The sequence below is a fragment of the Oncorhynchus mykiss genome, chromosome 13, assembly GCF_013265735.2.
Source record: "Oncorhynchus mykiss isolate Arlee chromosome 13, USDA_OmykA_1.1, whole genome shotgun sequence".
NCBI classification, from domain to species: Eukaryota; Metazoa; Chordata; class Actinopteri; order Salmoniformes; family Salmonidae; genus Oncorhynchus; species Oncorhynchus mykiss.
The window spans coordinates 37,744,469-37,772,458 of record NC_048577.1 but is presented as its reverse complement, the minus strand read 5'-3'; the positions used below and the strand labels follow the sequence as shown (position 1 = coordinate 37,772,458).

General features: G+C 42.5%; 1 protein-coding gene and 1 non-coding gene across 2 annotated transcripts; one reads left to right on the top strand and one right to left on the bottom strand.

Moving 5' to 3' along the window:
* Positions 1 to 1,311: 1,311 nt before the first annotated feature.
* LOC110486271 (C1q-related factor) lies at positions 1,312 to 23,854 on the top strand. The gene is made up of 2 exons (XM_021557730.2): positions 1,312 to 2,433; positions 22,505 to 23,854. Exons 1-2 carry the CDS (start codon positions 1,831 to 1,833, stop codon positions 22,682 to 22,684), a joined length of 783 nt encoding a protein of 260 aa, XP_021413405.1. The 5' UTR covers positions 1,312 to 1,830; the 3' UTR covers positions 22,685 to 23,854.
* On the bottom strand, positions 20,579 to 20,653 carry trnaa-ugc. The gene has a single exon. It is a non-coding gene; the product is annotated as a tRNA-Ala (tRNA).
* Positions 23,855 to 27,990: the final 4,136 nt, after the last annotated feature.

The window sequence follows — 27,990 nt, the reverse complement described above, 5'->3', positions numbered from 1 at the left end:
ATAAAATCTCCCCCGGGAGGAGGCTGTCTGCCAGGAAAGACCAGGAAGTGATGGCGCCACCCAACAGTAGATTAATGATTTGTGTTACAGTATGTGCTGTTGGCTCATGTGTTGGTATTTAGCATTAGCCTTCTTAATAAACACCATACACATTTGAATTCTTTAGCGTCTAAGACGCTGGGGGAGGGGGGATGGGTGCTAAGCTAACAGATGCAATTGTTTTAAGATGGTCATACTATGGATCATTTAGCTATTTGATTTGGAATTGTAGGACCCCTTTAGGTACAGTATAAAACAAAATATATATATCAAAAATGATTTGATAAAATATTGATTTTGGTCTTTACTACTAAAGCCCATAGAAATGCATTGAATAACACATTCATAAATGGCAAAAAGTATAGTCAAAATATAAATCATAAGAAACAAGGTTTTGAAGTGTCTGTCCTAAATCTAGGAGATATTTGTGCCTATATTTGTGCCTACCCCTTTTTTGGGGGCACAAAACTACCTTCATACTTCCATTTGTTTTTTTAATCCAGTACTGGTCACCTTCAGATGAGTCCCGTGACACTTGTTCGCAAGAGTCTCTCCTTTCCATAGATTGGTGTGTGTGTGTGTGTGTGTGTGTGTGTGTGTGTGTGTGTGTGTGTGTGTGTGTGTGTGTGTGTGTGTGTGTGTGTGTTTGTGTTTGTGGATACGCCAGATAGAAAGTGTTGAAAGCATATACATTCCTGGCACCTCCAGGAAAATGCAGCTCCCTTTCCCTGTGCTCCATCTTTATTTTTAGAGGCTGGAGGCTGATGAGAGAGAGAAGGAGAGAGAGGAGAGAGAAATAGTATCAAAAGTGGAAGAAGTGAGGAGTGAGAGAGAGAGGAAAGTGAGAGGAAAGCAGAGCGAGAGAGAGAGAGAGAGAGAGAGCGAGAGAGAGAGAGAGAGCGAGAGCGAGAGAGAGAGAGAGAGAGAGAAAGCATCAAAAGTGGAAGGAAGGAGTCAGGGTAAGAGAGCAGAAAGGGAGAAGGAGAGAGGGAGGGAGCGTGTGTTGGCTCATCACTGGCTCAGAGGGAGTGTAGTGTGGTAGAAAGTAATGTGATGAGAGCCATTCTGAGTGAGACAGAGAGGGAGAGGGGACAGCGTGGGGCTCCCTCCTCCCCCTATTCGTAACCACGCCAACCAGAGGAGGGGAGGAGGAGAGAGGAGGAGGAGAGGGGAGGAGGAGAGGGGAGGAGGAGAGGGTAGGAGGAGGGGAGGATGAGGGGAGGATGAGTGGAGGGGGGGGCTCCACTCTTACTGCCATATAAAAAGCCAAGCCTGAGAATCCGTCACCACAAACACACCACACGTACGCACGCGGACTCTATGACTACTCTCTCCGTCTCTCTTTCTCACACTCACTCTCTGTTCGTCCTCTTACCATTCCTCTTGTTTCTCTCTAACACTCCTCCTCCTGAGTGTTCCTTCCTTTGCATCCTCTTTCTTTCTCCTTTTTCATGCCAAGAGTTTGGGACTAAATTTTGTATGTCGGCTCGTGTGTGCTCCCTATGTGCGTCAGTGTGCACGCTGGTGAGTGAGAGTGTACGGGAACTACCTCTGTGTGAGTGAAAGCAGCGAGGCATATCAGTGAGTGTATGTGGGTCTCTCTCTTACCCTCACACACTCGCCGCTCCTCCTCCTACTCTACTTGGGATCCCCGTGTCCCTTTCCTCTGTGGCAGGCTCCCCACACCCAGCAGTCACCATTTCCGCCCCAGGGAGAGCCACGCTGGCAGCACAGCCCCTTCCCCGACTCAGCATCGGGAGGAAGACCCTGGTGGCGGCTGCCGTCGGGGTCATGCTGGTCCTGGTGCTGGTGGTCCTCATCCCCGTTCTGGTCAGCTCCGTGGGCACCGACACCAGCCACTTTGAAATGCTGGGTACCTGCCGCATGGTGTGTGACCCCTACCTGAACAAGGGCACAACGGCCAGCAGCACCAGCTCCAGTGGCATCCAGGCAGAAGCCGAGGCCCTCAGCGACAACAGCAACATGCCCTCCACGCTGGTGCAGGGCCCCCAGGGCAAGCAAGGCAGGCCAGGTAAACCTGGACTCCCGGGACCGCCTGGAGAGCCAGGGCCACCGGGGCCAGTGGGACCCCCTGGAGACCGAGGGTCTGGAGGGAGGACTGGGATTTTGGGGTTGGGGGGGAACGGAGCTATCAGCACGGCCACCTACAGCACAGTGCCCCGGGTGGCCTTTTACGCAGGGCTTAAGAACCCCCATGAAGGCTATGAGATCCTCAAGTTTGACGACGTGGTCACCAACTTGGGAAACAACTATGACGGCATCTCAGGCAAGTTCATCTGCAGCATCCCTGGCACCTACTTCTTCATCTACCATGTGCTAATGAGAGGTGGGGATGGGACCAGTATGTGGGCAGACCTCTGCAAAAACGAACAGGTGAGTCAATTCACTTCTCCAAGTTTCACTTGTCCAAGTCTTATACTGCTCATTCACTCAGCATAGAGGGATCTTACACATTGTACCACTCACTGCACACTGCTCTTTTTAATTAGCACTCCAATGGTTTCTCTGCTACAGACTCAGGTTCCTTCTAAACTACAGATATCTCACCTTATGCCTTGCTACTCTGTTGTGCTCTCTCTCCCTCCCCCTCTCTCTTTCTATCGCTGGGTGTCACCTGATGTCACTGTGGTACCTTGGTTGGTGGAAATTTAATCGGAGCTTCACAATCAAATTGCCCTGAAACCGCGTTATAATACAGAGGCTCTATTTCCGAGGAGACGGAAGGCTGGTGGGTAGCGGAAGCATCTGTCGTGCGCTCCCAAGACCCCCCCTGAGCGAGCAGATGACGGTCACACAGCTGTGGCACCAAACGCGCCCAGAGAGAATGATGCGTAATCTGGCTCGCGTCCCCTCATTGCATAAATACACACTGACATTGCCCGCATCCCTCAAATCAAAGGACAGACAGTTACCCCCGAAGTCCATGTCACTTTCTACTTGTTTCAAAATTGATTCGTTTGCCATATAATACTGGTGTAATTGTTTATTTAACTTGGAATGTAATATAAGGTGAAACAAGTGTATGTGCCTGATTTATGGAAGCATCTCTATTTGTCAGTTAGGACTAGCGCTATTTAATTGACTCAGATCTTTACGCAATTGTAACAAATCATTTATCTTTTCAGAAATAAGATATTAACCAGTAATTTCGGATCGTATTACTTTCGCATTTCGGCTTGTGTAGACTAAATTGATTAGACAGGGAAATTACATTAAATAAGTGGAGTCACAGGAGTGGTGTGAAAGCGCACTATAGAAGATGCAGCTTTTAGTCAGCCAGCAGATATTTTAAGAATGTAAAAAAAATTCCCAGACAGTGGCTATCATTATTATTGCGAAAAGTTTAATTGTGAACCAAGAACGGTCTGCTTCTCTGTGCTCGATACATCTGTGAACTGCAGCAAGTCAGCAAGTGATGCGTTCAGACACAAATTACATTGTGCTACATTTAACTGTCGAGTTCACATATTTAATTACATGTAATCTAACGTTGTACTCCTGGAGAGACTCAACAAGACCGCAATTATCCGAACGTCTCGTGCGTAAAACAAGAGGATGACAATTAGTCTACTTATCCGTCACAGTGTGCACAGACTGGGAAATGTAAGTATTGCTTATTATTTCGGTTGTATATGGTTGATAAAACAAGGGAATATTTGCGTAACATCCGCTTGAAATAAATATAATTTGCATGATTTATTCTCTCTTTTTTTTTTTTTACGCATCACTTGACGGGTCTGGAGATGGATTTATTGCGCCCTGGGGGTGCTCTCAGGTACCTCGAGTGTGTGCGACTCGAGAACTTTCGCGTCCAGCAAAGGCGGCAACGTTTAACGCGCAGGAGAGTATAAGAGAAATATATATATATATATATATATATACATATATATATATATATATATATATATATATATATATATATATATATATATATATATAATTACCGTCAAGTCATTTGCAATATGCATCGAGGCAATCATAAATTATACTACAGCTTCAGCGCGCATCAAACATTTTGTGATTGAATATCCTCTTATTATTTGTTCATGACCACTTGCCTATAGGGTAAAGGTCACATCACTCTTTTACATGACATATTACAGCTCCATTAGCCTATAGTGTATAATTAAAATCCTCACAATTATCTTTCATTAAGCCCCATGCAATGTTTTTCAATGCCCTAACAGCATGGTCTCCAACATATTGCTTTGTTAATTAGACTTTTGAGTTACTTTGTTTAATGTTAATTAGGCTACGTTTATTTATTTTTCTAGGTCTAAACTTTTGCTCCCGGTGTTTCTGCAGAACATTCGATTATAAACCCAAGGTATATCTGTTTGACTTATTACCCTGATATTACAGCACTTAAGGTTTACATGATATTTTATAATGGAATTAAACGTTAATATGTAGTTCACATAGTGTACTGTAAATGTATTTGTCATCATGACTGAATACAACCTGTCTTAGTTGGCCAGTTTCAACATGTTTAAAGTAGACTTAATCTGTAAGGTTACCTTGTAGGTCGATTGCTAACGCAGAGGTTAGGGTTTTGGGGGTTGAGCTCAACACAACATCATGCCATTTCTGTTGAGCACATGCTTCCCTGCTATATTTTATGCTTTAACGGGTGTTTTGCATAACACTTGTACACATAATATAATCGATTATTTCACAATTCACAGTCGGTTGCAATCCGATTCATGGCAGGCAACTCCTGCCTTCGACTCAAGACTTATGTGGACTTGATTGCAGCTATATGTTACATTTAGATGGGGATCTCCAAAGAATCAACTGTTGTCAGTATAGGTCAGAGAGAACATCCTCATTCTTTAAAAAAAAAAGAAATAGGGAACACTTTCTTTCATAAAGGCATATAGATTTCTAGCAACTATAAAACACAATCTCAATTGAAATCTATGTAGGCCTTAGGGTATGTCTGGCAGCATTATTCATCTAATGTAAAACTTATTGTTGTCAAATAGAGGATAGGAGACAGATATGTTGATCAAGTCTTTATTTGTTGTGCAATGCTCTTCATATGTTGCCATAGAGAAATATCCATCCCATGGTCACAGAAGGGTTGTTTTAATTGGTTAATTCTATTGTCCAAACACTTGAATTGTCCATTGCTCACTTTTCCAATTACAGAGAAAATATGACTGAAATGGAAAGAAAGGACACAGACACGCTGAGTGTACAAATCATTAAGAACAACTGCTCTTTCCACAACAAAGACTGACCAGGTGAATCCAGATGAAAGATGTGATCCCTTGAAGTTACTTGTTAAATCCACTTCAACCAGTGTAGGTGGGGTGGAGGAGACGGGTTAAAGAAGGATTTTAAGGCCTTGAGACAGTTGAAACATGGCTTGTGTATGTGTGCCACTCAGAGGGTGAATTGGCAATTAAATCAAATCAAATTTTATTGGTCACATACACATGTTTAACAGATGTTATTGCCAGTGTAGCGAAATGTTTGTGCCTCTAGTTCCAACAGTGCAGCAATATCTAAAATGTAATCTAACAATTCCACCTCAACTACCTAATATACACACATCTAAGTAAAGGAATGGAATAAGAATATATACATATAAATATATGGATGAGCAATGACAGAGGCAAGATGCAATACATGGTATAAAAAACAGTACATACATGTGAGATGAGTAATACAAAATATGTACACATTATTAAAGTGGCGTTTATTGAAGTGCCTTTGAACAGGGTATGGTAGTAGGTGCCAGGCACACCGGTTTGTGTCAAGAACTGCAACGCTGCTGGGTTTTTCACGCTCAACAGTTTCCCATGTGTATCAGGAACGGTCTTCCACCCAAAGGACATCCAGCCAACTTGACACAACTGTTGGAAGCTGTGGGAAGCATTGGAGTCAACATGGGCCAGCATCCCTCTGAGGCTGTTCTGAGGGCAAATTATTCTATATTAGCAAGGTGTCCATAATGTTTTGTACACTCAGTGTGTAATTGTAAAGAGTGCTGGGTCTGGTCTCTGTGACCAGTGAGGTCAGAGCTCTCCATCATCCACTAACATTGTGACATGAAGGCACTGTTACCAGAGCAACGGGCCCTTCTGGAGATGGGCAATATTTCAGAAAGATAAATACCATTTCAGAGGCATATCTGTTGGCGGTTCAGTGTGGTGTTTCTGATCTTGTGTCTGTTGGACAGATACTGAGAGTGTGTCCTCGTGGGGAAGGCCTATTTTCCGCGGCTGCTTTTGACATATCACCCCTGAGGCACCTGGAGGCTTCAGCCATGCCATGGAATACTAATGTAACATTGTAGGAAGATAATGCATGTGAGTGGTTCAACATAAAGGTTGGGGTAAAATGTCAGTAACAATCTATCTGATGTACTGTACATTTTGTGCAATACTTTTTATAGACTAGGCTACTTTCTATTTTCATCCAAAATTGTGTTTTGGTGTGCTGGTGATTATATGAATTGAAACGTGATAAGATCACTGAACTGGACTGGAATAAGAAGGGATGAATTAAGTGAAATCCATTTCTGCCGTGTTAGAGTGTCGACATGATAAGCATGGAGGGCAAGAAATCAAATAGACCAGAAAAAGTATCAGTTTGCTTGACACAGCTCTTTGCGGTCATTTTCCAAGTCTCACTATGGCTCCCTGAGTTCAACTCCTTTGACCTATCCAAGCTGACAAACTTCTCACCCAGCAAACCCAAGGAGAGGGGAGGTGGCGTCTCCATGAAGGGCCTCTCCTCTATATATAATGTCTCACTCCACCATAATGTTTATGGGGGTGTAAAAGTGTTGATACATAATAGGCGAACATATGTTCCTATAAAGCACCTTCTGTTCCCGCTTCATTGTGTTCCTAAGGGGAGGGAGGGGAAGCACTTAAGTTAGACACAGGCAACAGACATCTCCAGAGACTGGGGTAATGTTTGTAAAGTGGTAACTGCTTGGCTAATGAAACATCCCTCTCTCTCTCTATCTCTCTCTCTCTCTCTCTCTTTCTCTGAATAGCTTAGAAGGGGATGTAGCTTACACTCACTATAGCCAGAGAATCTTGCTAGAAAGGTTTTTCCTTGTGTGAGCCTGTGGGTCTGTCTGTGGGTCTGTGTGCGCGTCTGTCTGTGGGTCTGTCTGTGGGTTTGTCTGCGGGTCTGGTGTGGAGGTGAGACCCCAGTGTGTCTGTCTGTGTAAATTACTGTGAATGGTTATAAATGTGGGGTAACCTGTGCTGTGTCATTGATGAAGTGGCCACGGGAAGGCTGATGGTCGTAGAGCAGCCGGAGCATTCCTCTGCTCATTTAAGGCCGAGAGAAGCTGTGTAGGGACTAGGAGGCTGGGGAGGACTGGGAATAGCAGACAATGACAGTATTTTATCATCCTTTGGCCTTGGTGCATCATGAAACTGCAGGTTCTCAGGCCCTAGCACTGCAGTTGTTCTGCACCCTGTATCTCCACGCCTTGCTGTTTTTTTTTTTTTTATCTCCCTCTCCTTCTTCCCTCTCCCTCTTTTAGTTCTGTGGGTTGCATTGGGAGAGTGTCAACATTGTCCCCAGCACCTTGACACATTTCAAGCTACACCAAAGAGTTAGCTGCTCTTGGTAAGCAGGCAAATGCGATTCTATTTTGAGCCCGGTGCACTTCATCTGCTCTCCAAGTTCCCTCTCCACTCCTCTCCTCTCTCCTTGGCTTCTTATTTCTGACGTTCTTTTACTCGCTTGACAACTATCTCCAACCAATCCCAATCTTCTCAGACGGATGTGTCAGAGTCTCGATTCCCTGAGTTGGAGACACCCTGGGAGACGAGGCAATGACAGTGAAGACAAATCCATTGCCACACTACTACAAATGGAGAAAAAAACAACAAAATAGGGAGGTTCTGTCATGCCAAAGAGCCTTCGTAATCGTAGTATAGAACCTTGAACCAGATCCAGGATGTGTTTGTGCTCCTCCTCGGTTCCTTTCTTAATATTTTTATTAATCCGCAGAACCGTTTCAGAGTTAATTAAAAGCAATGACGTGAGCGTCACTCTCTCAGGAGGGCCCTGTGTGAATAATCACTCTGTCTTCTTCTTTAATAAGCTCCAGCGTCCTCCGAGCAGCGCATATGGCTCTTCCCCAACAATTACTGCTCCCTGCTTCCCACCATGCACGCGCACACGCAAAAACACCCCCCCCCCCCCCACTGTGTACTGACCTCTACATCTCCTTGCTCTGTTCTAGCCATCCAAGGTGACCTCCAGAAGTGCACAGTTTACGCCCATCCCTTTATTGACAATTTAATATCAATATGTGTCTTGATTATTATTGGAGACAAAGTTTGGCTCTTGGAGGTTAACTTCAGGAATATTGTTTTCTTAGAAAGCAAAAACGCACTTGAAAGATTCTGGACTGTACTATAGAAACTAGGGGAAATCTTGGCACAGTCCGTCACTGGCGCCTTTGAATTGATGTATCCAAGTAGACACACGGTGCTGTGGAGTGAAGTACTGCGATCATCTTCAGACTGGTTTATTTACTTGTTTATTTGCATCCCCATTTTAGCTTTTGCAGAGACAACAGCTACTCTTCCGGGGGATCCACAAAAAGACACAGAACATGACAAGTAACAAAACACTTATTCACTGATAGAATAGGACAGTCACACACATCTTTAACATAAAGATACACAAACAATGCAACAGAGTGTGTTTGTGTGTGAGTGTGTGTTTGTTTTCATTTGTGTCCACTCACAGTCCCCACCATTCAATGAGATTAGATTTTTTTAAGGTAATTTTGTTATTTGCTTGAGTAATTGGAGTTGGAAGGGAGTTTTATGTGATCATGGCTCGGTATAGTAATGTGCTTTGCAGTGAATTCATTTCGGACTTGGTGTCATGTCTTGTGAGGTACATATGGGTGTCTGATCTGAATGTTATTTGATTATGCAGACAATCAGGAATTTTCATCACAGTAATATTTCTCATAAAAACTAGAAGCAGTTACTCTCTCGTCAACCCTCAACCACTAAAAACTGGAATGCACCGTCTTCAACAGACGTCCTGAGGTGCGTGCTAGCCGAGTATGGAGAGCTGACTCAGGTGACATCAAACCGAGGGCGAATGTCCTGCCTCATGCACCAACACAGCAGCTCTCTCATTACTCTCCCCTCCAATCTCCCCATCAACTCCTTCACTGTCTGCTTCGCTCCCTTCGCTCCCCTCCATGTTCACCCCGACTGGCTCTGGTTCCATTCTCGGCTCCGCCGACCGTCCCGTGTGCCCCTCCCCCAATTTTTTTGTGGGGGGGCTGCCTCTCCTGGCCACGCTGCTTGGTCCTTTGGTGGTGGGTAGTTCTGTCACGGCCGTCGAAAGAAGTGGACCAAAGTGCAACGTGGTGAGCGTACATTGTCCTTTTATTAAAAATGTCGCAAACAAAACAACAAACAAAGAAACAACCGTGAAGCTCACAGGGCTATAATGCCACTAACAAAAGTCAACTACCCACAAATACAACAGGGAAAGAAGGCTGCCTAAGTATGATTCCCAATCAGAGACAACGATGTCTCTGATTGAGAACCATACCCGAACAAAACAAAGAAATACAAAAACATAGAAAATAGAACATAGAATGCCCACCCAAATCACACATTGACCAAACCAAAATAGATACATAAAAATGATCTCTCAGGTCAGGGCGTGACACTGTATCACTATACTGAGTGTTGCCGTTTGTAAAAGGACGTATTTGGGGTGTTTTGGAACCTTTGTTCATGTTTTTTTGGTGCCCCCATACTACACAACAAGGACGAGGAAGTGATTTGGTGTTTGGGGTAAGTTTCTCAAAAACATGTGAAATCATACGGAAGGTGTCTGGACCCTTCTATAGCATTTTACATCAAAATGTTTGATTTGGTTGCAAAACACGAAAAGTATCTTTTAAAGGCAAGTTGCGCTGCTCTGTTATATGCCAGCTGCAGCTTTTCTAGGTCTTTCTTTGCTGCATTTGATCATATTACCGGACAGTAATCAAGATAAGATATGACCAGAGCCTGAACAACTAGTACAGTTGATTGTTGTTAATAACAGACATACCCCTCCCCATCTTCACAACAACTTTGTCAATATGACTTGACCATGATAATTGACTATCTAATGGTATATCTAGGAGTGTAGCTTCCTCAACTTGCTCAATGGTCACTACCTTTATACACAACTCCAGTTGAGGTTTAAGTCTTTTTTTTAACCAAATACAATACTTTTAGTTTTAGATTTATTTAAGACCAGTTTATTACTAATCACCCATTCTGATGCTGTTACTCCTTCTTTACAATTTCAGTGAGCTCACTGGCTTTGGGTGCTGATACAGTATGCTGAGTATGGAATCATCCGCAGACATAGTCATTCTAGCTTTGTATAAGACCAGCAGCAAATATTTTGAAAAAATAGAGAAGAGTAATGGCCCAAGGCAACTGTCCTGAGGGACACCACACTGTATATATCTGATGTTAGAGAAGCTTCCATTGAAGAACACTCTCTGGTTTCAATTGGATAAATAACTCTCCAAACATGTGATGGCAAGTGATATAAAGCCGTAGCAAGTGAGTTTCTTCAATAGCAATTTATGATCAATTACATCAAATACTGCACTGAAATCTAACAATAAAGCTCCAACTATAATTTATTATCCATTTACTTTAACTAATCATCTGTCATCTGAGTCAGTACAGTACAAATTGAATTTCATTGTGTTTGGTTAAACACAATATTCCCCATCAGTTTACCAAGAACAGGCAGCAAACTGATTGGGTGGCTGTTAGAGCCAAAAAAGGGTGCTTTACTGTTTTTAGGCAGTGGAATTACTTTAGCTTCCTTCCATGCCTGTGGAGACACACTCCTTTAGGCTTTCGTTCAAGATAAAGAAAATGGGGGTTGCAATACAGTCTGCTACCATTCTCAATAGTGTCCCATCAAGGTTGTCTATACCTGGCGGTTATTGATGCACAACAATAGTTCTTGCCATGATATCATTTAAGATACTCAATAGTATTTTTCCATTGTGTTTTATGTAATTTATCTTGGTTTGGTAATATAATTTCTTCTTTTTGTAGTCACCAAATTTCTCAATTTACAGTATGACAACCAATCAGCTGAGCAGCCTGACTTGTTTGCCGCCGCTGTTGCATAATTTATTTGAACCGTACACTTTTTAAATTCCTTGTTAAGCCAGAGGGCTCTAACAGTTCATCACAGTTCATTTCTTAACAGGTGCATGCTTGTCAGCAATTGGCATGAATCATTTTACAAATACTCCCATTGCTGGATCTGGATTCATTTCCTCATACACATCTTCAAAAACCTGAGTCCTGAGAAACCTGAGAAAACATTTTATAATATATATATATATATATATATATATATATACATCTTATAAATTACACGGATTCCAAAGTTCTTGTATTTATTTTCGGTAATACCAATTACCCCACCGAAGACATTCTTTTAAAAAGTATACTTAGTCATAATAAACTTTATATGGGGAAAAAAAATCATGGAATAAAAATGAAAGTTTTACATCTTAGTCTGATATGGGGTTTAACCTTCCAGACTGGGAATTGTGTTAACTCGCTACCCAAGGCTTTTACTTGCTACATTCAGAACAGTTAAATGGACCAAAGAGGAACAATGGGTGAAGATATGCATCCATCAATATTTTATGTGTCTGTTTTCAAAGGTTAAAGCTAAAAAACATAAATAACTTCATAGTTAAGAACACTTTAACAATATGGAAGACAATTAATCAATATCACTCCCTCAAAACATAACCCTATTGAACAATCCTTGGATAGCTTTTCAGAATTCACAGATACATTCTTCCACATTAAAAACTAAAGGCATAGAAACCGTAAATTACTTGGTAACAGGAAATACATTTATTTCCATGATAGAATTAAAAAGCAATATTGGACTGAACAATGTAGATTTTCAAATGAAATCTTTTGGCCATCAGAGCAACCTTGAGGGAATCTTATTTGAGTCAGAAAAGGATGTTCATGTGATAGGTAAGGTATACAAAACCTTGCAGAGAGCATATCCAACTGACAATCTCTTAGAAGAAAATATAAACTATTGGAAACAAGACTTAAAAAGAACTGATGTTGGCACAAGATGGAGGGAATGTTGGAGCATAACTAACTAAATTACAGTTAACGACAATGTATGTTTAATCCGGTATAAACAAACGTATAGAATGTATTATGGAAGAGACATTTTTTTTTTTTTTACAGCACAACGGCAGAGTCATGTCTTAAGTGTAAAACTAACAATGACTCAATAATCTCTGGGAATGCTATAAAGTCCATAAGTTATGGGCAAGATAAAAAGTTGTCTGTCAAAAGTATCATCACTCATCTTGAAAAAACGGATACAAAAAATTTGGAAATTAATCTGTCAATTAACATAATGGAAAAATCGAATGATATATTATTGAAATGATTGAAATAGAATGGTCGAGGAGAACAAATTGGTACAATTTAAGGCAAACAATCATTCAGGCACTAGGGAAGGGGGTGTGAGCATGTGGGTCTGGGCAGATGAGATGTAGTCGTTGTCTGTAAGTTGTTGTTCGCATTTGTATGTTTGTATTTGGTGTGAAAAATACTAAATAAAATGAACAAAAATGTATTATAAAAAATGTCATATCTAAATTACTTTAGGCCCAACCTTGGGCACTTTGGCTTTGTTATTGCCACAATGTTATGGTCATTGCAGCCAATGGGAACTGATACAACGTTGCATCAAAGCTCTGCAGAATTAGTGAAGATGTAATCAATACAAGTGGATGTCACAGATCCAACCCTATTATGTGTGTAAAAAGTATTATCCAAAGCAACATTTAGAAAATGTCTTTGTATTTCCCCCTAGAGGGCTGTTGGAAATACAATACTGTGTGAATAAAGCTGTTACCTGCGTGTCATTTCCCAACCTATCAACATGCATCTCAGTGGTTCCTTCTTCATGTCTCTGGGGGTTTCTTATGCTCTGGTGCACATCAACACAAGACTGTTTAGCCTATTGCTGTGTATCCAGGTGTGACCCATGCAGTGTGTTTAGCATGGCAATCTATACACAGCAAATTGAACAAACATGAACCATCTGGATCCGAATCTGGCATGTTATATTAGTGTCTGTCGTGATTAATGAAACCTGTTTGAAAATTTGGTGGAAAAGAAATCTGCTTTTTCCCGTAATTATCAAATGATTCAATCCACAAAATGTTTGGTATTAAAATACACAATTATGCATTGCATTCATTTACTTTGTAGCATCTATTATTTCAGAACAGTCTCAACATTGAATCAATATATATCTGTGGTAACACTTTATTTTAAGGTACACATATTAGCCACTTATTTGTGGTTTAGAAGTATGTATATAATGATCTTATTTATTATGTCATATTAGCAACGTATTATTCAAAGTCATGTATTACTGGCCAATCATTAATAACATCATTATTAGCAATAATAAAGGCATATTAACATTTAATAAAGAACAAGTAACACAAGAAACATACTCTTAACAAGCTGTCTCAATGTGGGACTGGTAAGGGGATTGTACCTCAATCTGTGTCCCCTATTTTACCTATCCATAAATGACCTCATTGGACAGAAAGGGGCACAACTCCGTTCATATATGCCATACAGCCAACATTCTAGTCATTTGATGTAAACTTTTTTTTTTAAATGAGCAACTAAACTTCAATATATACTTCCATATATGGATGTTGACTGTATGGCATGATATAATGTGAATCTCAAAAGGGGGTGCACCTCCCCACACACATGAGCACAACCATAATAATGTTGACCTGAAACTAATTGTTTACATCAATTGTTAAAATCAGACTTGAATGTGGGTAATTTGACATATATCAATCAATTTATGTCATCAAACTACACAACTCCACAGTTTCAGGCAAACATTATATGATTTTGCACATTCATAATACAGCCTTATCCAACCAAAATTGATATATATATATATATATATATATATAAAACTACTGTATATACTGTATAGAAATGTAGTTTACATAAGAAGTTTGACTAGAATGTTGGCTGTATGGCATATGTGAACGGAGTTGTGCCCCTTTCTGTCCAATGAGGTCATTTATGGATAGTTAAAATAGGGAACACAGATTGAGGTACAATCCCCTTACCAGTTCAACATTGAGACAGCTTATTAAGAGTCTGTTTCTTGTGTTACTTGCTCTTTATTAAATGTTAATATGCCTTTATTATTGCTAATAATGATGTTATTAAGGATTGTCCAGTAATACATGACTTATAATGTTTGAATTAGAAAATACTTCATTAAGGCCTAATATATGGCTAATAAGACCTCATTAAGGCCTTATAAGCTACTTATATACACACTTATAAACTAAATTAGTTGCTAATATGTGTTGCTAGTATCTTTGGGATAGGTTTGGGTTTTATAGCACTGAGACTGAGGGGCCGCTGTTCATCTCTGTATGTCATCAGGAACAGAGAGCCTCTGTCTAGAGTAGACGGAGGTGTCTGGGGTAGGGAAAGGCGAGCTGCCCTAGGCCCTTGGTATCGATCCCACCATGTGCGTGCGTGTGTTTCTGTCTGTGTACGTACATTCATGCATGTGCCTGCGTGTGTGTAACCCGTTCCCACTCTGACAGACCCGGCATGTAGTCTATGACCCCCACTCTATAATCAGCTGGAGGGGTAGCAGAGGCGGCCCTCTGGCCTTGATTTGCTGTGTAATTGGACATCGGATTTGACATTCTGCCGAGTGGAACATTAGAAGCAGTCTAATTAGGTGCGGTAGGACTATTAAATGAAGATTTGCCCATGTTGTTAAGAAATACCACACACATTGGAAATGTCAAGATGACACCCGGCTGTCATCGCCAACCAACGGAAGAAAATCTATCACTTATCGTAAAAGTTTCCCAACGGAAAGCAAACACAATCCCCATACTACTGCTTCTCTCCAACGCCATCTCTTCTTCAGCCTGTCTGTGGTCTTGTCCCTCTAAATAGCAGAGCAGCGGCCAGAACTCGCTAGGACTTCATCTCCACTGTCATCTCCGATTGAATAGTTTATGAATAAGTGCTGTAACATCCCCATACCTTGAAACACAGGAGCGTATGGTCTAAAATAGCCTCTGGGTTTCCGTCTGGAGATGACTGACTCCTGCATGACATTTGGTGTTGACTCACAAGACTCCTTCATTATAATGAGAGCACATACGGGGGACGGGAAAGCACCCATGGGCCTGTCCTTATGTAAACATCTCTCTGTAAGCCCTGACATCTCGCCATCACCCAATTCAATCCATTGTGATAACCCCCAACCCCCTCTCTCACAGCACAGGGAACCCTCATGTCAATGGCTCCAAAGTGACTCACACTCAGATGGCTAAGTTACTGCATGTGCCTAACAAGGTGGCTCTCCCCTCTAAATATGAATATGGGAGATATCAACAGTGAGATATAAACAATCCATCCAGCCAGAAATGATGAATAGGGCACTTCATGAAAAATGCATGTGGCAGCAAAACGTCTGAACCTGCCTCTCCTTCAAGACTATTAGCACTTTCTGCCTAAGCTTTGCCTCGTTAGAGAGGTTTCTCACACTGCAAAACGCTCCTCTCAATATCCCACAATACTTTGTGGTGCATTTCAAACAATAACTGTTTTTTAAAATTCATAGCAACTAAAATAAACTTGCCTTATGTTGTGCAAGGGTTCAACGTGTCACCAGATTCTACCCTAAAAACACTGTGGTACCAAGATGCAGGGAGTTCAACGTGTCACCAGATTCTACCCTAAAAACACTGTGTTACCAAGGTGCAGGGAGTGAGTGGGGATTGAGACTGAGCAGTGCTGAAAGTTGAGCATTTCTCACAGTATCTGACTGACAAGAGTGAGTCACCGACAGACAAGGGTGGCTAGGACACGCGTAGGTCAGAGTTGACGCTTCCCCTCTGCCTCTCTCTGTTTCTCCTCTCCTCCTCCTCCCCTTCCCCAGTGATAGGTCTGTGCCAATACATCGGCACCACAACAAGCCAGAGGATTTTACAGCCCCATCGTTATCCCTGTTGCCCCATCCATCGCCTCTGTGTTGTCGTGTCATTATCCTCCCGAGTGGTCGTTGTTACTAACCGATAGGACACAGAACTGTAATACATAATGCATTTCCGTGATGACAGGCTTTGATTTGACTTGACACCCAGTGGGAGGGACACTTGGCATTATATAAACAATTGTATAAACTGTGGAGAGGTGCATGCGACGAAAGGAATTCACGTTACCAGGGAAAAAAAGGCCCCGAAGGTACAAACAGAACAGATGCGGTGATTAATGCACAAAGCCTTACTCTCCTTCTCCTTGACAGATGGTGGCTCTCCCGTACCATCTCCTTCTCTCAACAACTCATCATGTATTTAATCAGGTTCCTACCACAAATACACCAATAACACAAAAGAGGAATGGAAGTTTTTGATACCATGACAACCTTGCTCAGAACAACACCTGATACCAAAAATCTGTTGGGCAACGGTCTTTTGACTAGGGAGATTTGTGTATGTGTGTGTGTGTGTCTTTGAGCGCATGCAAATGTGTGTGTGTGTGTGTGTGTGTGTGTTTGCGCCAGCGTGCATGTGTATCTCTGTGTGCTTGAGTGTGTGTTGGTGGTGTGGGTTAGGAGATGTGACAGGGTTGTGACAAGGTGGCTAAGCTGCCATCAGGCATGCGACTCACGGTTGGGTGTTCAAACCCAATTAGGTGGCGGCACACTTGGATTTAGAAAGAGGCGAGCGAAGTTTAAAGAATGGAAGCTTAACGGTGAGTCAACAAGTCCCTGCCAGAGAAACGTCAGAAGCTGTCCTCCATCCAGACATGTCCTTGTCACTCCAACTGGAGAGAACAGATCAGTGTCCAAGAGTGTCCAAGAAAGGGACTGTTACTGACACCAGCAAACAGCTCGGCCAACGAGGCCCTATTCCAGTACAATATTTCAATGGGTTGTTTGGATCTTTTGTATTGGCAATAGAGACAACAAAACAACACCAGACATTTCAGCTGTTAGCTATAGGATAATGCAAAATGCCATCGCAACTCAACATGATTCCCAACTCTGTAGGACTAATCAGCTTTAGCAGAGGACAGTGAATATGCAAAAAGCTGTCGTCCCTTCATCTCAGAGGCCTATTATAGGTACGAGTGCTGTCATTATTGATAAACTCCACATTCACATTCAAATGTTTTCAGAATGCGAGAGGAGACAAGTGGAGTGGTATTCACTGTGGAGTCTTTAGGGGGGGGGGGGGGGGTGCATTATCTATTAGGCTGAAGCAGCCCAGCCTCAGCCCTCAGCTCCCATCTCTCTCTAGTGGTCCAGTACCACGCAGAGCATTATTCAATCAGAGGCATCACAGCGACAATGTGACGGATGCTAACATGCTTCAGCAGCTACGGCTGGGGGGAGACGAGACAACGTCAGACGACTCTGGAGCCATTTGCATTCGTTGCGGTAGGCTAGGCTGGCCTGGGCGCTTATGCTTTGATTTGTTGTGTCAAAAGTTCCACGTCGTATTCTATTTTGAGGCCATGCTCTGCCAGTTTCCGTTTTGTTCTCCCTTTCCATCTCGCTGCTTCTTTTGCTCACTCCCTCTTTCCCTCTCTTTCTCTCTCGCATTCCAAAGTCTAACCTATGGCTTGCGCTTCCAGCTTGTGAGTTGTTCCGAGTATAGTGTGAGGGTAAATTATGTGGCTTCTCTGTCATTGTGTACAACAGCAACTGAGTGAAAGAAATAGAGAATGAACAATGAATTGAGCAATGAATGACAGCTTCAATCTCAATAATGTAATACGACTACAGCGTGGTCAGATTCTTTGTGATCAACCGTTGCTGAGAACAAATGCATCGGATTTCTAATAGCTTCAGGATAGTCCTTGGCAAGTTGACTTCCTTAACTTTCTAACACAAGGAGTTGAAGCGAGTCATATCACACACCTCTGACATCAGAGGTCCCAGAGTTCAATCTGAAGGCAATAAGAGAAATATTTGAAGAAGTCTCATCAAAATCCCCATAGACAGATCCAGCCAAGCCCCTGTCCGCCGCCCCCATCCGGCACAAAGCAGCAACCTTCTAATAAGAGCGTGTTGACTTTGTGTGCTCAGGGCGAATCATCTCATATTAATATAAACTGGACGACTGCTGCTACAGATCAGGATAGAGGCTTTGTTTGCACATCGATATGAGCCTTGCGAGATTTAATCAGGAAGGTAAACAATGAAAAAAAAGAATCAAAGATGCGTATAGTACAATGTGCCATAAATAAACCTGCACCTTTAAGGCTGGCTTCAGCATAACTGTTTGGCATAGTCCTTCATAGCATTGCCCAGAGTACTTCACCTTGAAAGTACTCTCAGATATGGCAAAGATCTCCATGCAAGCTGGAATTTCTTAGCTACAGACAACTGTTACTGAACATTCCTCTTATTCTGGCTGAGGATAATCTAAGGCGTCTGGCATGATGTGTCTCAACAGCCACAATTACTTTCTTCCTCTGTTGTGAGAAGAGTGGAACAGACAAGAGGGAGATACACTAAGGAGAAGGCTTCATGAAATCACTGAGATTTCTCAGATTCTCATTATCGTGACTGTCTGAGGGTCAGCAGGGTGCTTCATACCCAGCTGTCAAAGAAGTAGACTGATTCCAAAGGACTGGCAAGGCTTCCAAGATGCCTGAATGTGATGAAAGCGATGAGGCACTGATGTCAGTGGATAAAATGCTGCTCCATGTGAAATAGTGTATTATCGTATTGTCTCCATTGTGAAGAAGTTAAGCTTTTCCGTCTGTCACAAGACCTGCTAAAGAGAAGAGATGACAGGCACATGAGGTGTTAGCAGTGGATGTGTGCCCTATCAATGTTGAAAATGATCTTGCAGTTGGCATTCTTCTAAAAATCCAATCACATTTTATTGGTCACATGCGCCAAATATAACAGGTGTAGACTTTACCGTGAAATGCTTACTTTCAAGCCCATTCAGAGTTATGTAGAGTTAGAAAGGAAATAGTAACACAATAAAATAACAATAACGAGGCTATATACAAGGAGTACCAGTACCGAGTCAATGGACAGGGTAACGAGGTTGTCACGTCCTGACCTTAGTTCCTTTTTTATGTCTCTGTTTTAGTTTGGTCAGGGTGTGAGTTGGGGGTGGGCATTCCATGTTTTTGTTCTAGGTTTTGTATTTCTGTGTTTGGCCTGGTATGGTTCCCAATCAGAGGCAGCTGTCGATCGTTGTTCTCTGATTGAGAACCATACTTTGGTAGCCTGTTTTCCCACTATGATTTGTGGGTAGTTATTTTCTGTTTAGTGTTTTTTGTTGCACCTTGCAGAACTGTTCGCTTGTCGTTTTTGTTCCGGTATTCATCTTTATTAAATGGATGACGAGCACTTTGGTCCTCTTCTCCTTCTCCCGACAACAATCGTTACAGAGGTAGTTGAGGTATTCTCAACTCTTCTTGCCCTTTGAGAAGCTTTCCGTTTCTCTCTCACGCAGTACTAGTCTTTCACAGTTTCTAAAGACTTTCATAGACCTTCTTTGGAATACTGGACAAAAGTTTTCCCAGCTTTAATGGGGACAAAAATATGACCATGTTTTTTTCATATTGGTTGATTTCTTAAAGCCTTTAGAGGACTCATTAATACTTTCTCTGACGGATGTCGTTATGCTCGCGTTGACGGGACTTTTTCAGTCAATTTTGTGGTCTATTGATCATGCATTGTCACTCACACCATAGCGTAGCTTAGACAGGTTTTTAAACACAGTGTGTCAAACCAATACATGTATCTCTCAAAACACTTTGTTCAGCACTGACTAGGGACTGACTGAAACGCTGTTATTTGATTTAATTGGAATAGACTGCTTCAATGTCCCTGCCTGTTGCTTGTAGTGACTCACAACCTATCACAGGTATTCGGCATGAGTTCCCTTTTGCTTCCTTTGAATTAGCTTGCATTGAATTAGCTTGCATTGAATTAGCTTGCATTGAATTAGCTTGCATTGAATTAGCTTCCATTGAATTAGCTTGCATTGAATTAGCTTCCATTGAATTAGCTTGCATTGAATTAGCTTGCATTGAATTAGCTTGCATTGAATTAGCTTCCATTGAATTAGCTTGCATTGAATTAGCTTCCATTGAATTAGCTTGCATTGAATTAGCTTCCATTGAATTAGCTTGCATTGCATTTTCACAACGTGCACATTATGTTTCTCCAATTAAAATGGCTGTCATGTCAGATATTTGTTTTTGTTGTTGATGAATTTATCTTTATATAGGCTACCTTCTAGTAAAACATTTAAAGACTGACATTACAGGACATAATGCATATAGTTAACGATCTGCTCTCACGACTTGGAAAAGATAAAACAAACAAAGACATTTTATCTGACACTATTGTCCAGAACAACATTCAGTAGATACCGTATTGGTCCCCATGGGAATCAAACCCACAGCCCTGGTGTTGCAAGCACCACGCTCTACCAACTGAGCCACACGGGACCCTCATAATTACAGCAGTAGCAGAGGGAGGGAAGTGAAATACATAGATTCATTAGACAGCAAGTCTCCCACCTTCTCTCTCTACTCCTCCACCCATCCCTCTGATCTCCCGCTCTCCCCTAACCCTGGCACACAGACAATCACTGACAGGTCTACAGGGTTAAACCCATCAGTGTGTTGTTGCAGGAGGTCTGTGCCAGCCCCTTGGCCATCAGATGTGTCAATAAATCCATTGTGTGTGGCCCCTGGTTAAACGGGCCAATTAATTGTCCCATCTTATCCCTGCCACCTGCTCAGCCAGGCTGCCGGGCGGCACACCAGATCTGGGACCCTGCCCATGCTTTAGATTCAGATCCAGAAGCTTTTTAGAGAAGAAATGCATGGGAAAAAGAGTAGTTTGATTGAGTTTATGACAGCTGTGTTCTTCATTGTGCAGATTATAAAATATCCTAAGCTACAGACAATATCCGGGTTTATGGCAACTAAATGCATATCTCAGATGCTTTGGTCTTCCAAAATGTATGGTGCTGATGCTATTTATTTAGGCCCTTATCTTTGTGCGCTTGTGTACTGGTGATGTCTCAGTGCAGTGCAATACTGCCGCACTTCAGTTTCTTTTTTGTAAAACTCTACATGAATGGTCAATGGTTAGCTTTTAAAGTATTTATTTATGTCTCATGCACACACACACACACACACACACACACTTAAACACACACAGTTATTACTGTCAGGGCACCCGTATCTCACTACAGCCCACGCTGTTCTCCCAGGAGAGTGGTTAACGTTTCAGATGGAAGCTTAATTAGCCAGGACCAGAGGTCAGGGAGATCCAGCTCCAAACACTCAGACTGCCAAGCAGCCTGGCAATACCATACTCACCACATAGGCTACGGCCAACATAAATGCAATTGCTGTGGTAGTGTTACAGTAATGTATTCATTAAATCACACCATATCTTACTTTCACAGTATTCTCTCATTCACTAAAGAATAAGGATTTATTTATAACTTTCTTATAAGTTGATGTGAGGTGGGTGTCCTTGATGTATTTCACTGTGACTCCTCAGCAGTTCCCTCTACACTCAGAAAAAAGGGTTCCAGGTAGAAGCATGTTGGGTTCCATGTAGAACCCTTTCTACAGAGGGGGAACCAAATGGGTTCTACCTGGAACCAACAAAGGGTTCTCCTATGGGGACAGCCAAATTACCCTGTAGCCCTTTCCTGCAGTCAAATGACCTAGTGGCCTCATGGGTGGAATGTTATTCATATTTCTCATAATTGAGAAACATTACATAGAAAACAAACTGACGAAAATCCGTTATTTCTACATCAAAAGGTTTTGTTGTATTTCAGTCTTCTGTGACGTATATCATGTGTAATATTGGGATGCAAACTTTAAATGTAAGACTCCCAAGACTACCAAGACTACCCTGATTTCGCCCACTGCAGTAAAAGCTTTTAAGGTTCTAGCTAATACTTTTATATTTCTACGTGCATAATAGAACCAGGTCAGAGAGTGAGACCCGTTGTTGGGTTTCTTAGAACGTCTACTCAGGTGGAGAACACTGAGCAGCGCTTTGAGCAGAGACAACAACCATCTGACGCCCACAACGCCCCAGCCCACCGCCTTCAATTCATGACGGAACGTTCAATGACGCACCAATGACAGCCTAATTAAAATCACGTTGTGGTGTGTGATGCGCCAGAAGGCTCCTGACCCGTCACTTGTTGTTTTTGTGAACAAGGCTAAATCAAAGCTTTGTAACAGAAATGACTTCCATTTCAGATCAAATGAGTGCAGAATGTTTTTCTAACCTACACATCCTCTCTTTCCTCTCCTCTCTGTTCCAGGTGCGAGCCAGCGCCATCGCCCAGGACGCTGACCAGAACTATGACTACGCCTCCAATAGCGTCATCCTCCACCTAGACGCAGGCGACGAGGTCTACATCAAGCTGGACGGGGGCAAGGCTCACGGCGGCAACAACAACAAATACAGCACCTTCTCTGGGTTCATCCTCTACGCCGACTGAACCCGCGCAGGTGCCACGTCCAGAGAGAGAAAGACAAGAAAGTAAGAGATTGAGAGAAAGAGTTCTAATGAGGGAAGGAGGGGGTTAAAAGCCAGAATGCTTTCTAGTTTCCTGGTTCTCTCCATCGTCACACCAACCTCTGCTTATAAAACACATCAGCCCTAAATCAAGGTTCTCCAGCTCAGCTTGGCCTGCCTGTCTGCCGTGCTGTGAGGGAGGGAGGGAGAACACGATGATAGGGGAGGGAGTAGTGGGGGGTGAAGCTTGGTAGAGAGAGGTGCCCTCCTCATCAGAATTCTATCCTGTCAGTTGCTCCTCGCTTTCTGAATATTTCTCCTCCTCAAACTGGAAAATAAACCAACTAACGCCAAGTGGATCCGGCCTCATCATCTTCTCTCCATAACAGTTGGCTATATGGACTCTGTTGACTGAAATTGTCCTATCTTGTGGTTGTGTGCTTTTCCTTAGAATATCAGTATTTTACTTTTGTGAAAGATACTACTGCATCGTATATTTACACAAAAGAGGATATTAAAAATACGTTTATCCCTTGTTTATCCCTAAAAAAAAACTTGATTTTGAGAGAACGGTTTTGTGAGATGTTGATTGTGATTTCCGAAGCCTTCAGTTGAGAAACGGTAATGAAAAGGTGCCATTATGGTTTCTGAAGATGATTCTAATAATGATTTCTTGCATTTGACACCTGGCTATCACATGGTGTTTATTTATGTGTGATGTCAGCTGTGGGAACACAGACCTGGTTTGTGGCTGAATGTTATTCATGCAAGGCATGTTATACAGATACAACATGACATTTTCCCTTGTCCCATCCAACGCATCTAGAGTCTCTATCCTTGCCCCTTGTCCCGTCTCTATACCCTTATCCTATTTGTCTATACAGGGCCAAAGTGGGTTGAGAATAGACTCAAATGAATATTAGATGTTCTAGTTATGTAGATATCCTTCACCACCAGAATCGTTCAATGAAGCCACATATTCCGATTCGGAGGTAACCCATTTTATAAAACAACAGTGTCCATTACTTCAGCTTCGTCCTCGAGCACTCTGCGGTGGTGAAGTAAAAAATATCAAGCAGAGCAAGGAGGGAGAGGGAGAGGGAGAGAGAGAGAGAGAGAGAGGGAGGGAGAGAGAGAGGGAGAGAGAGAGAGAGGGAGAGAGAGAGAGAGAGAGAGAGAGGGAGGGAGAGAGAGAGAGAGGGAGGGAGAGAGAGAGAGAGGGAGAGGGAGGGAGAGACAGGGAGAGGGAGAGAGGGAGACAGAGAGAGGGAGAGAGAGCGAGACAGAGAGAGAGACAGACAGAGAGAGGGAGAGAGAGAGGGAGAGGGCGAGAGACAGAGAGGGAGAGAGAGACAGAGAGAGGGAGAGGGAGAGGGAGAGGGAGAGAGAGAGAGAGAGAGGGAGAGAGGGAGAGAGAGAGAGGGAGAGAGAGAGAGACAGAGAGAGAGAGGGAGAGGGAGAGGGAGAGGGAGAGAGAGAGAGAGAGAGGGAGAGAGAGAGAGGGAGAGAGAGAGAGACAGAGAGAGAGAGAGACAGTGAGAGGGAGAGAGGGAGAGAGACAGAGAGAGAGAGACAGAGAAAGACAGAGAGAGAGAGAGAGAGAGAGAGAGAGGGAGAGAGAGGGAGAGAGATGGGAAGTTTAAAGGCGAGGCAGATTTTCGGTTTCAGTGTCTGAGGCTTCACTGGATGTCATTAGCTGCATATTCACTGATACATACAAGCATTATGGTAATATTTACTCAACATGGCGGACTGACAGCTTGCTTTAGAATGAAGTTGATTGGGTGAGTGAGTGACTTGGCTTCTTAGCATTGTGTGTTTGTGTGTGTGTGGGAGTGTGTGTGTGGGAGTGTGTGTGTGTGTGTGTGTGTGTGTGTGTGTGTGTGTGTGTGTGTGTGTGTGTGTGTGTGTGTGTGTGTGTGTGTGTGTGTGTGTGTGTGTGTGTGTGTGTGACTGTGTGTGTTGGTGTATTTGAGTGTTTGCATCAGAGCATGCGCCGTGCCATTGCTACATTGTTGTTTTTCTGTTATTCTGTGCTACAGCCAATGACAGATATTTTACTCAGCAGACAATGAGATTGCATTATGTAGGGAGGGGAGCCTCTGTAGAGATGATGAGAAGAACAAACAGCTTGTAAATGAAATCTATGCTATGTTTGTCTATCTAATTTTATCTTTTTGAATTGTTGAATACATTTAAATAATAAATGGGATTTTTGGAGTCACTCGTCTCAAGATAATTATTTTACCCCAAATACTCTTATTGTGTTGAACTATTTAGAGTGCAGACAGCATGGTTGTGAGGCCGGTTGGATGTACTGCCAAATTCTCTAAAACAACAATGGAGGCGGCTTATGGTAGAGAAATTAACATTAAATTATCTGGCAACAGCTCTGATGGACATTACTGCAGTCAATTGCACACTCCCTCAAAACTTGAGACATCTGTAGCATTGTGTTCTGTGACAAAACTGCACATTGTAGAGTTGTATTGTCTCCTGCACAAGGTGCACCTGTGTAATGATCATGCTGTTTAATTAGCTTCTTGATATGCCACACCTGTAAGACGGATGGATTATCTTGGCAAAGGAGAAATGCTCCACTAACAGGGATGTAAACAAATGTGTGCACAACATTTGAGAGAAATAAGCTTTTTGTGTGAATGGAACATTTCTGGGATCTTTTATTTCAGCTCATAAATCATGGGACTAACACTTTACATGTTGCATTCATATTTTTGTTCAGTATCGTTTAAACTTTTACAAAAATGTATATAATAAACCATGCATACATGTTACATATAGGTGACCCCTGGGAATCGAACCCACAATCTTGGCATTGCAAGCGCCATGCTCTTCCAACCGAGCACCAGAGAACCACTTTTCTGTTTAAGCAAACATAAAACAGATCCTGTTATAAATGCCTTCTCCTCTCTCTCTCCTTCATATCAGTCTAACCAGAGATGATTTGGGATGATAGGTATCAGGGAGGCAAGAAGGAGGGTAGGAAGGGTGCACCCCTCCCAATATCCTCCACTCCTCTCCTCACCTGTGGAGAAGCTATGGATCTGAAAAGGTGGGCTGCAAGATAAAGTCCATCTGACTCCAGCAAAGTCTGCCAGCGCAGCAGTGGAATAAATCTACTAAATATGATGACTCCTGAAGGAACACCACAGTAAAGCTAAAATAAAGGTAAGAAAATAAAAACAGATCTCAGCCTATACTCACAGATACTCATCAACAGCAGAACCATTTATCCACCGGAGAAGGCTAGAGGGGGAGACAGAGAGAGAGAGAGAGAGAGAGAGAGATAGCGAGAGAGAGAGAGATAGCGAGAGAGAGAGAGAGGGAGAGGGAGAGAGGGAGAGAGAGAAGAGGATGGAGAGAAAGCTGTAAATGATCTGAGAGACAAGGCAAGAAGGGCATTCTACGCCATCAAAAGGAACATCAAATTCGACATACCAATCAGGATCTGGCGAAAAATACTTGAATCAGTTATAGAACCCATTGCCCTTTATGGTTGTGAGGTCTGGGGGTCCGCTCAACAAACCAAGAATTCACAACACCAAATTGAGGCTCTGCGTGCAGAATTCTGCAAAAATATCCCCTGTGTACAATGTAGAACAACAAATAATGCATGCAGAGCAGAATTAGGCTGATACCCGCTAATGATCAAAATCCAGAAAAGAGACGTTAAATTCTACAACCACCTAAAAGGAAGCGATTCCCAAATCTTCCATAACAAAGCCGTCACCTACAGAGAGAAGTACCTGGAGAAGAGTCCCCTAAGCAAATCAAATCAAAGATTATTTGTCACATGCGTCGAATACAACAGATGAAATGCTTACTTACAGGCTCTAATCAACAGTGCGGAGGAAAAAAAAGTGTGTGTGTGTGTGTGTGTGTGTGTGTAGGTAAGTAAAGAAATAAAACAACAGTAAAAAGACATTTGAAAATAAGAGTAGAAAGGCTATATAGGAGTAGAAAGGCCTTGCGAAAGTATTCGGCCCCCTTGAACTTTGCGACCTTTTGCCACATTTCAGGCTTCAAACATAAAGATATAAAACTGTATTTTTTTGTGAAGAATCAACAACAAGTGGGACACAATCATGAAGTGGAACGACATTTATTGGATATTTCAAACTTTTTTAACAAATCAAAAACTGAAAACTTGGGCGTGCAAAATTATTCAGCCCCCTTAAGTTAATACTTTGTAGCGCCACCTTTTGCTGCGATTACAGCTGTAAGTCGCTTTGGGGTATGTCTCTATCAGTTTTGCACATCGAGAGACTGACATTTTTTCCCATTCCTCCTTGCAAAACAGCTCGAGCTCAGTGAGGTTGGATGGAGAGCATTTGTGAACAGCAGTTTTCAGTTCTTTCCACAGATTCTCGATTGGATTCAGGTCTGGACTTTGACTTGGCCATTCTAACACCTGGATATGTTTATTTTTGAACCATTCCATTGTAGATTTTGCTTTATGTTTTGGATCATTGTCTTGTTGGAAGACAAATCTCCGTCCCAGTCTCAGGTCTTTTGCAGACTCCATCAGGTTTTCTTCCAGAATGATCCTGTATTTGGCTCTATCCATCTTCCCATCAATTTTAACCATCTTCCCTGTCCCTGCTGAAGAAAAGCAGGCCCAAACCATGATGCTGCCACCACCATGTTTGACAGTGGGGATGGTGTGTTCAGCTGTGTTGCTTTTACGCCAAACATAACGTTTTGCATTGTTGCCAAAAAGTTCAATTTTGGTTTCATCTGACCAGAGCACCTTCTTCCACATGTTTGGTGTGTCTCCCAGGTGGCTTGTGGCAAACTTTAAACGACACTTTTTATGGATATCTTTAAGAAATGGCTTTCTTCTTGCCACTCTTCCATAAAGGCCAGATTTGTGCAATATACGACTGATTGTTGTCCTATGGACAGAGTCTCCCACCTCAGCTGTAGATCTCTGCAGTTAATCCAGAGTGATCATGGGCCTCTTGGCTGCATCTCTGATCAGTCTTCTCCTTGTATGAGCTGAAAGTTTAGAGGGACGGCCAGGTCTTGGTAGATTTGCAGTGGTCTGATACTCCTTCCATTTCAATATTATCGCTTGCACAGTGCTCCTTGGGATGTTTAAAGCTTGGGAAATCTTTTTGTATCCAAATCCGGCTTTAAACTTCTTCACAACAGTATCTCGGACCTGCCTGGTGTGTTCCTTGTTCTTCATGATGCTCTCTGCGCTTTTAACGGACCTCTGAGACTATCACAGTGCAGGTGCATTTATACGGAGACTTGATTACACAC

Bases quoted from the DNA above. Each gene is read 5' to 3' on its own strand.
- LOC110486271 (XM_021557730.2), top strand. From the start codon at position 1,831: ATGCTGGTCCTGGTGCTGGTGGTCCTCATCCCCGTTCTGGTCAGCTCC. The intron at 2,434-22,504 runs GTGAGTCAATTC...TCTCTGTTCCAG, and splicing joins ACCTCTGCAAAAACGAACAG to GTGCGAGCCAGCGCCATCGC.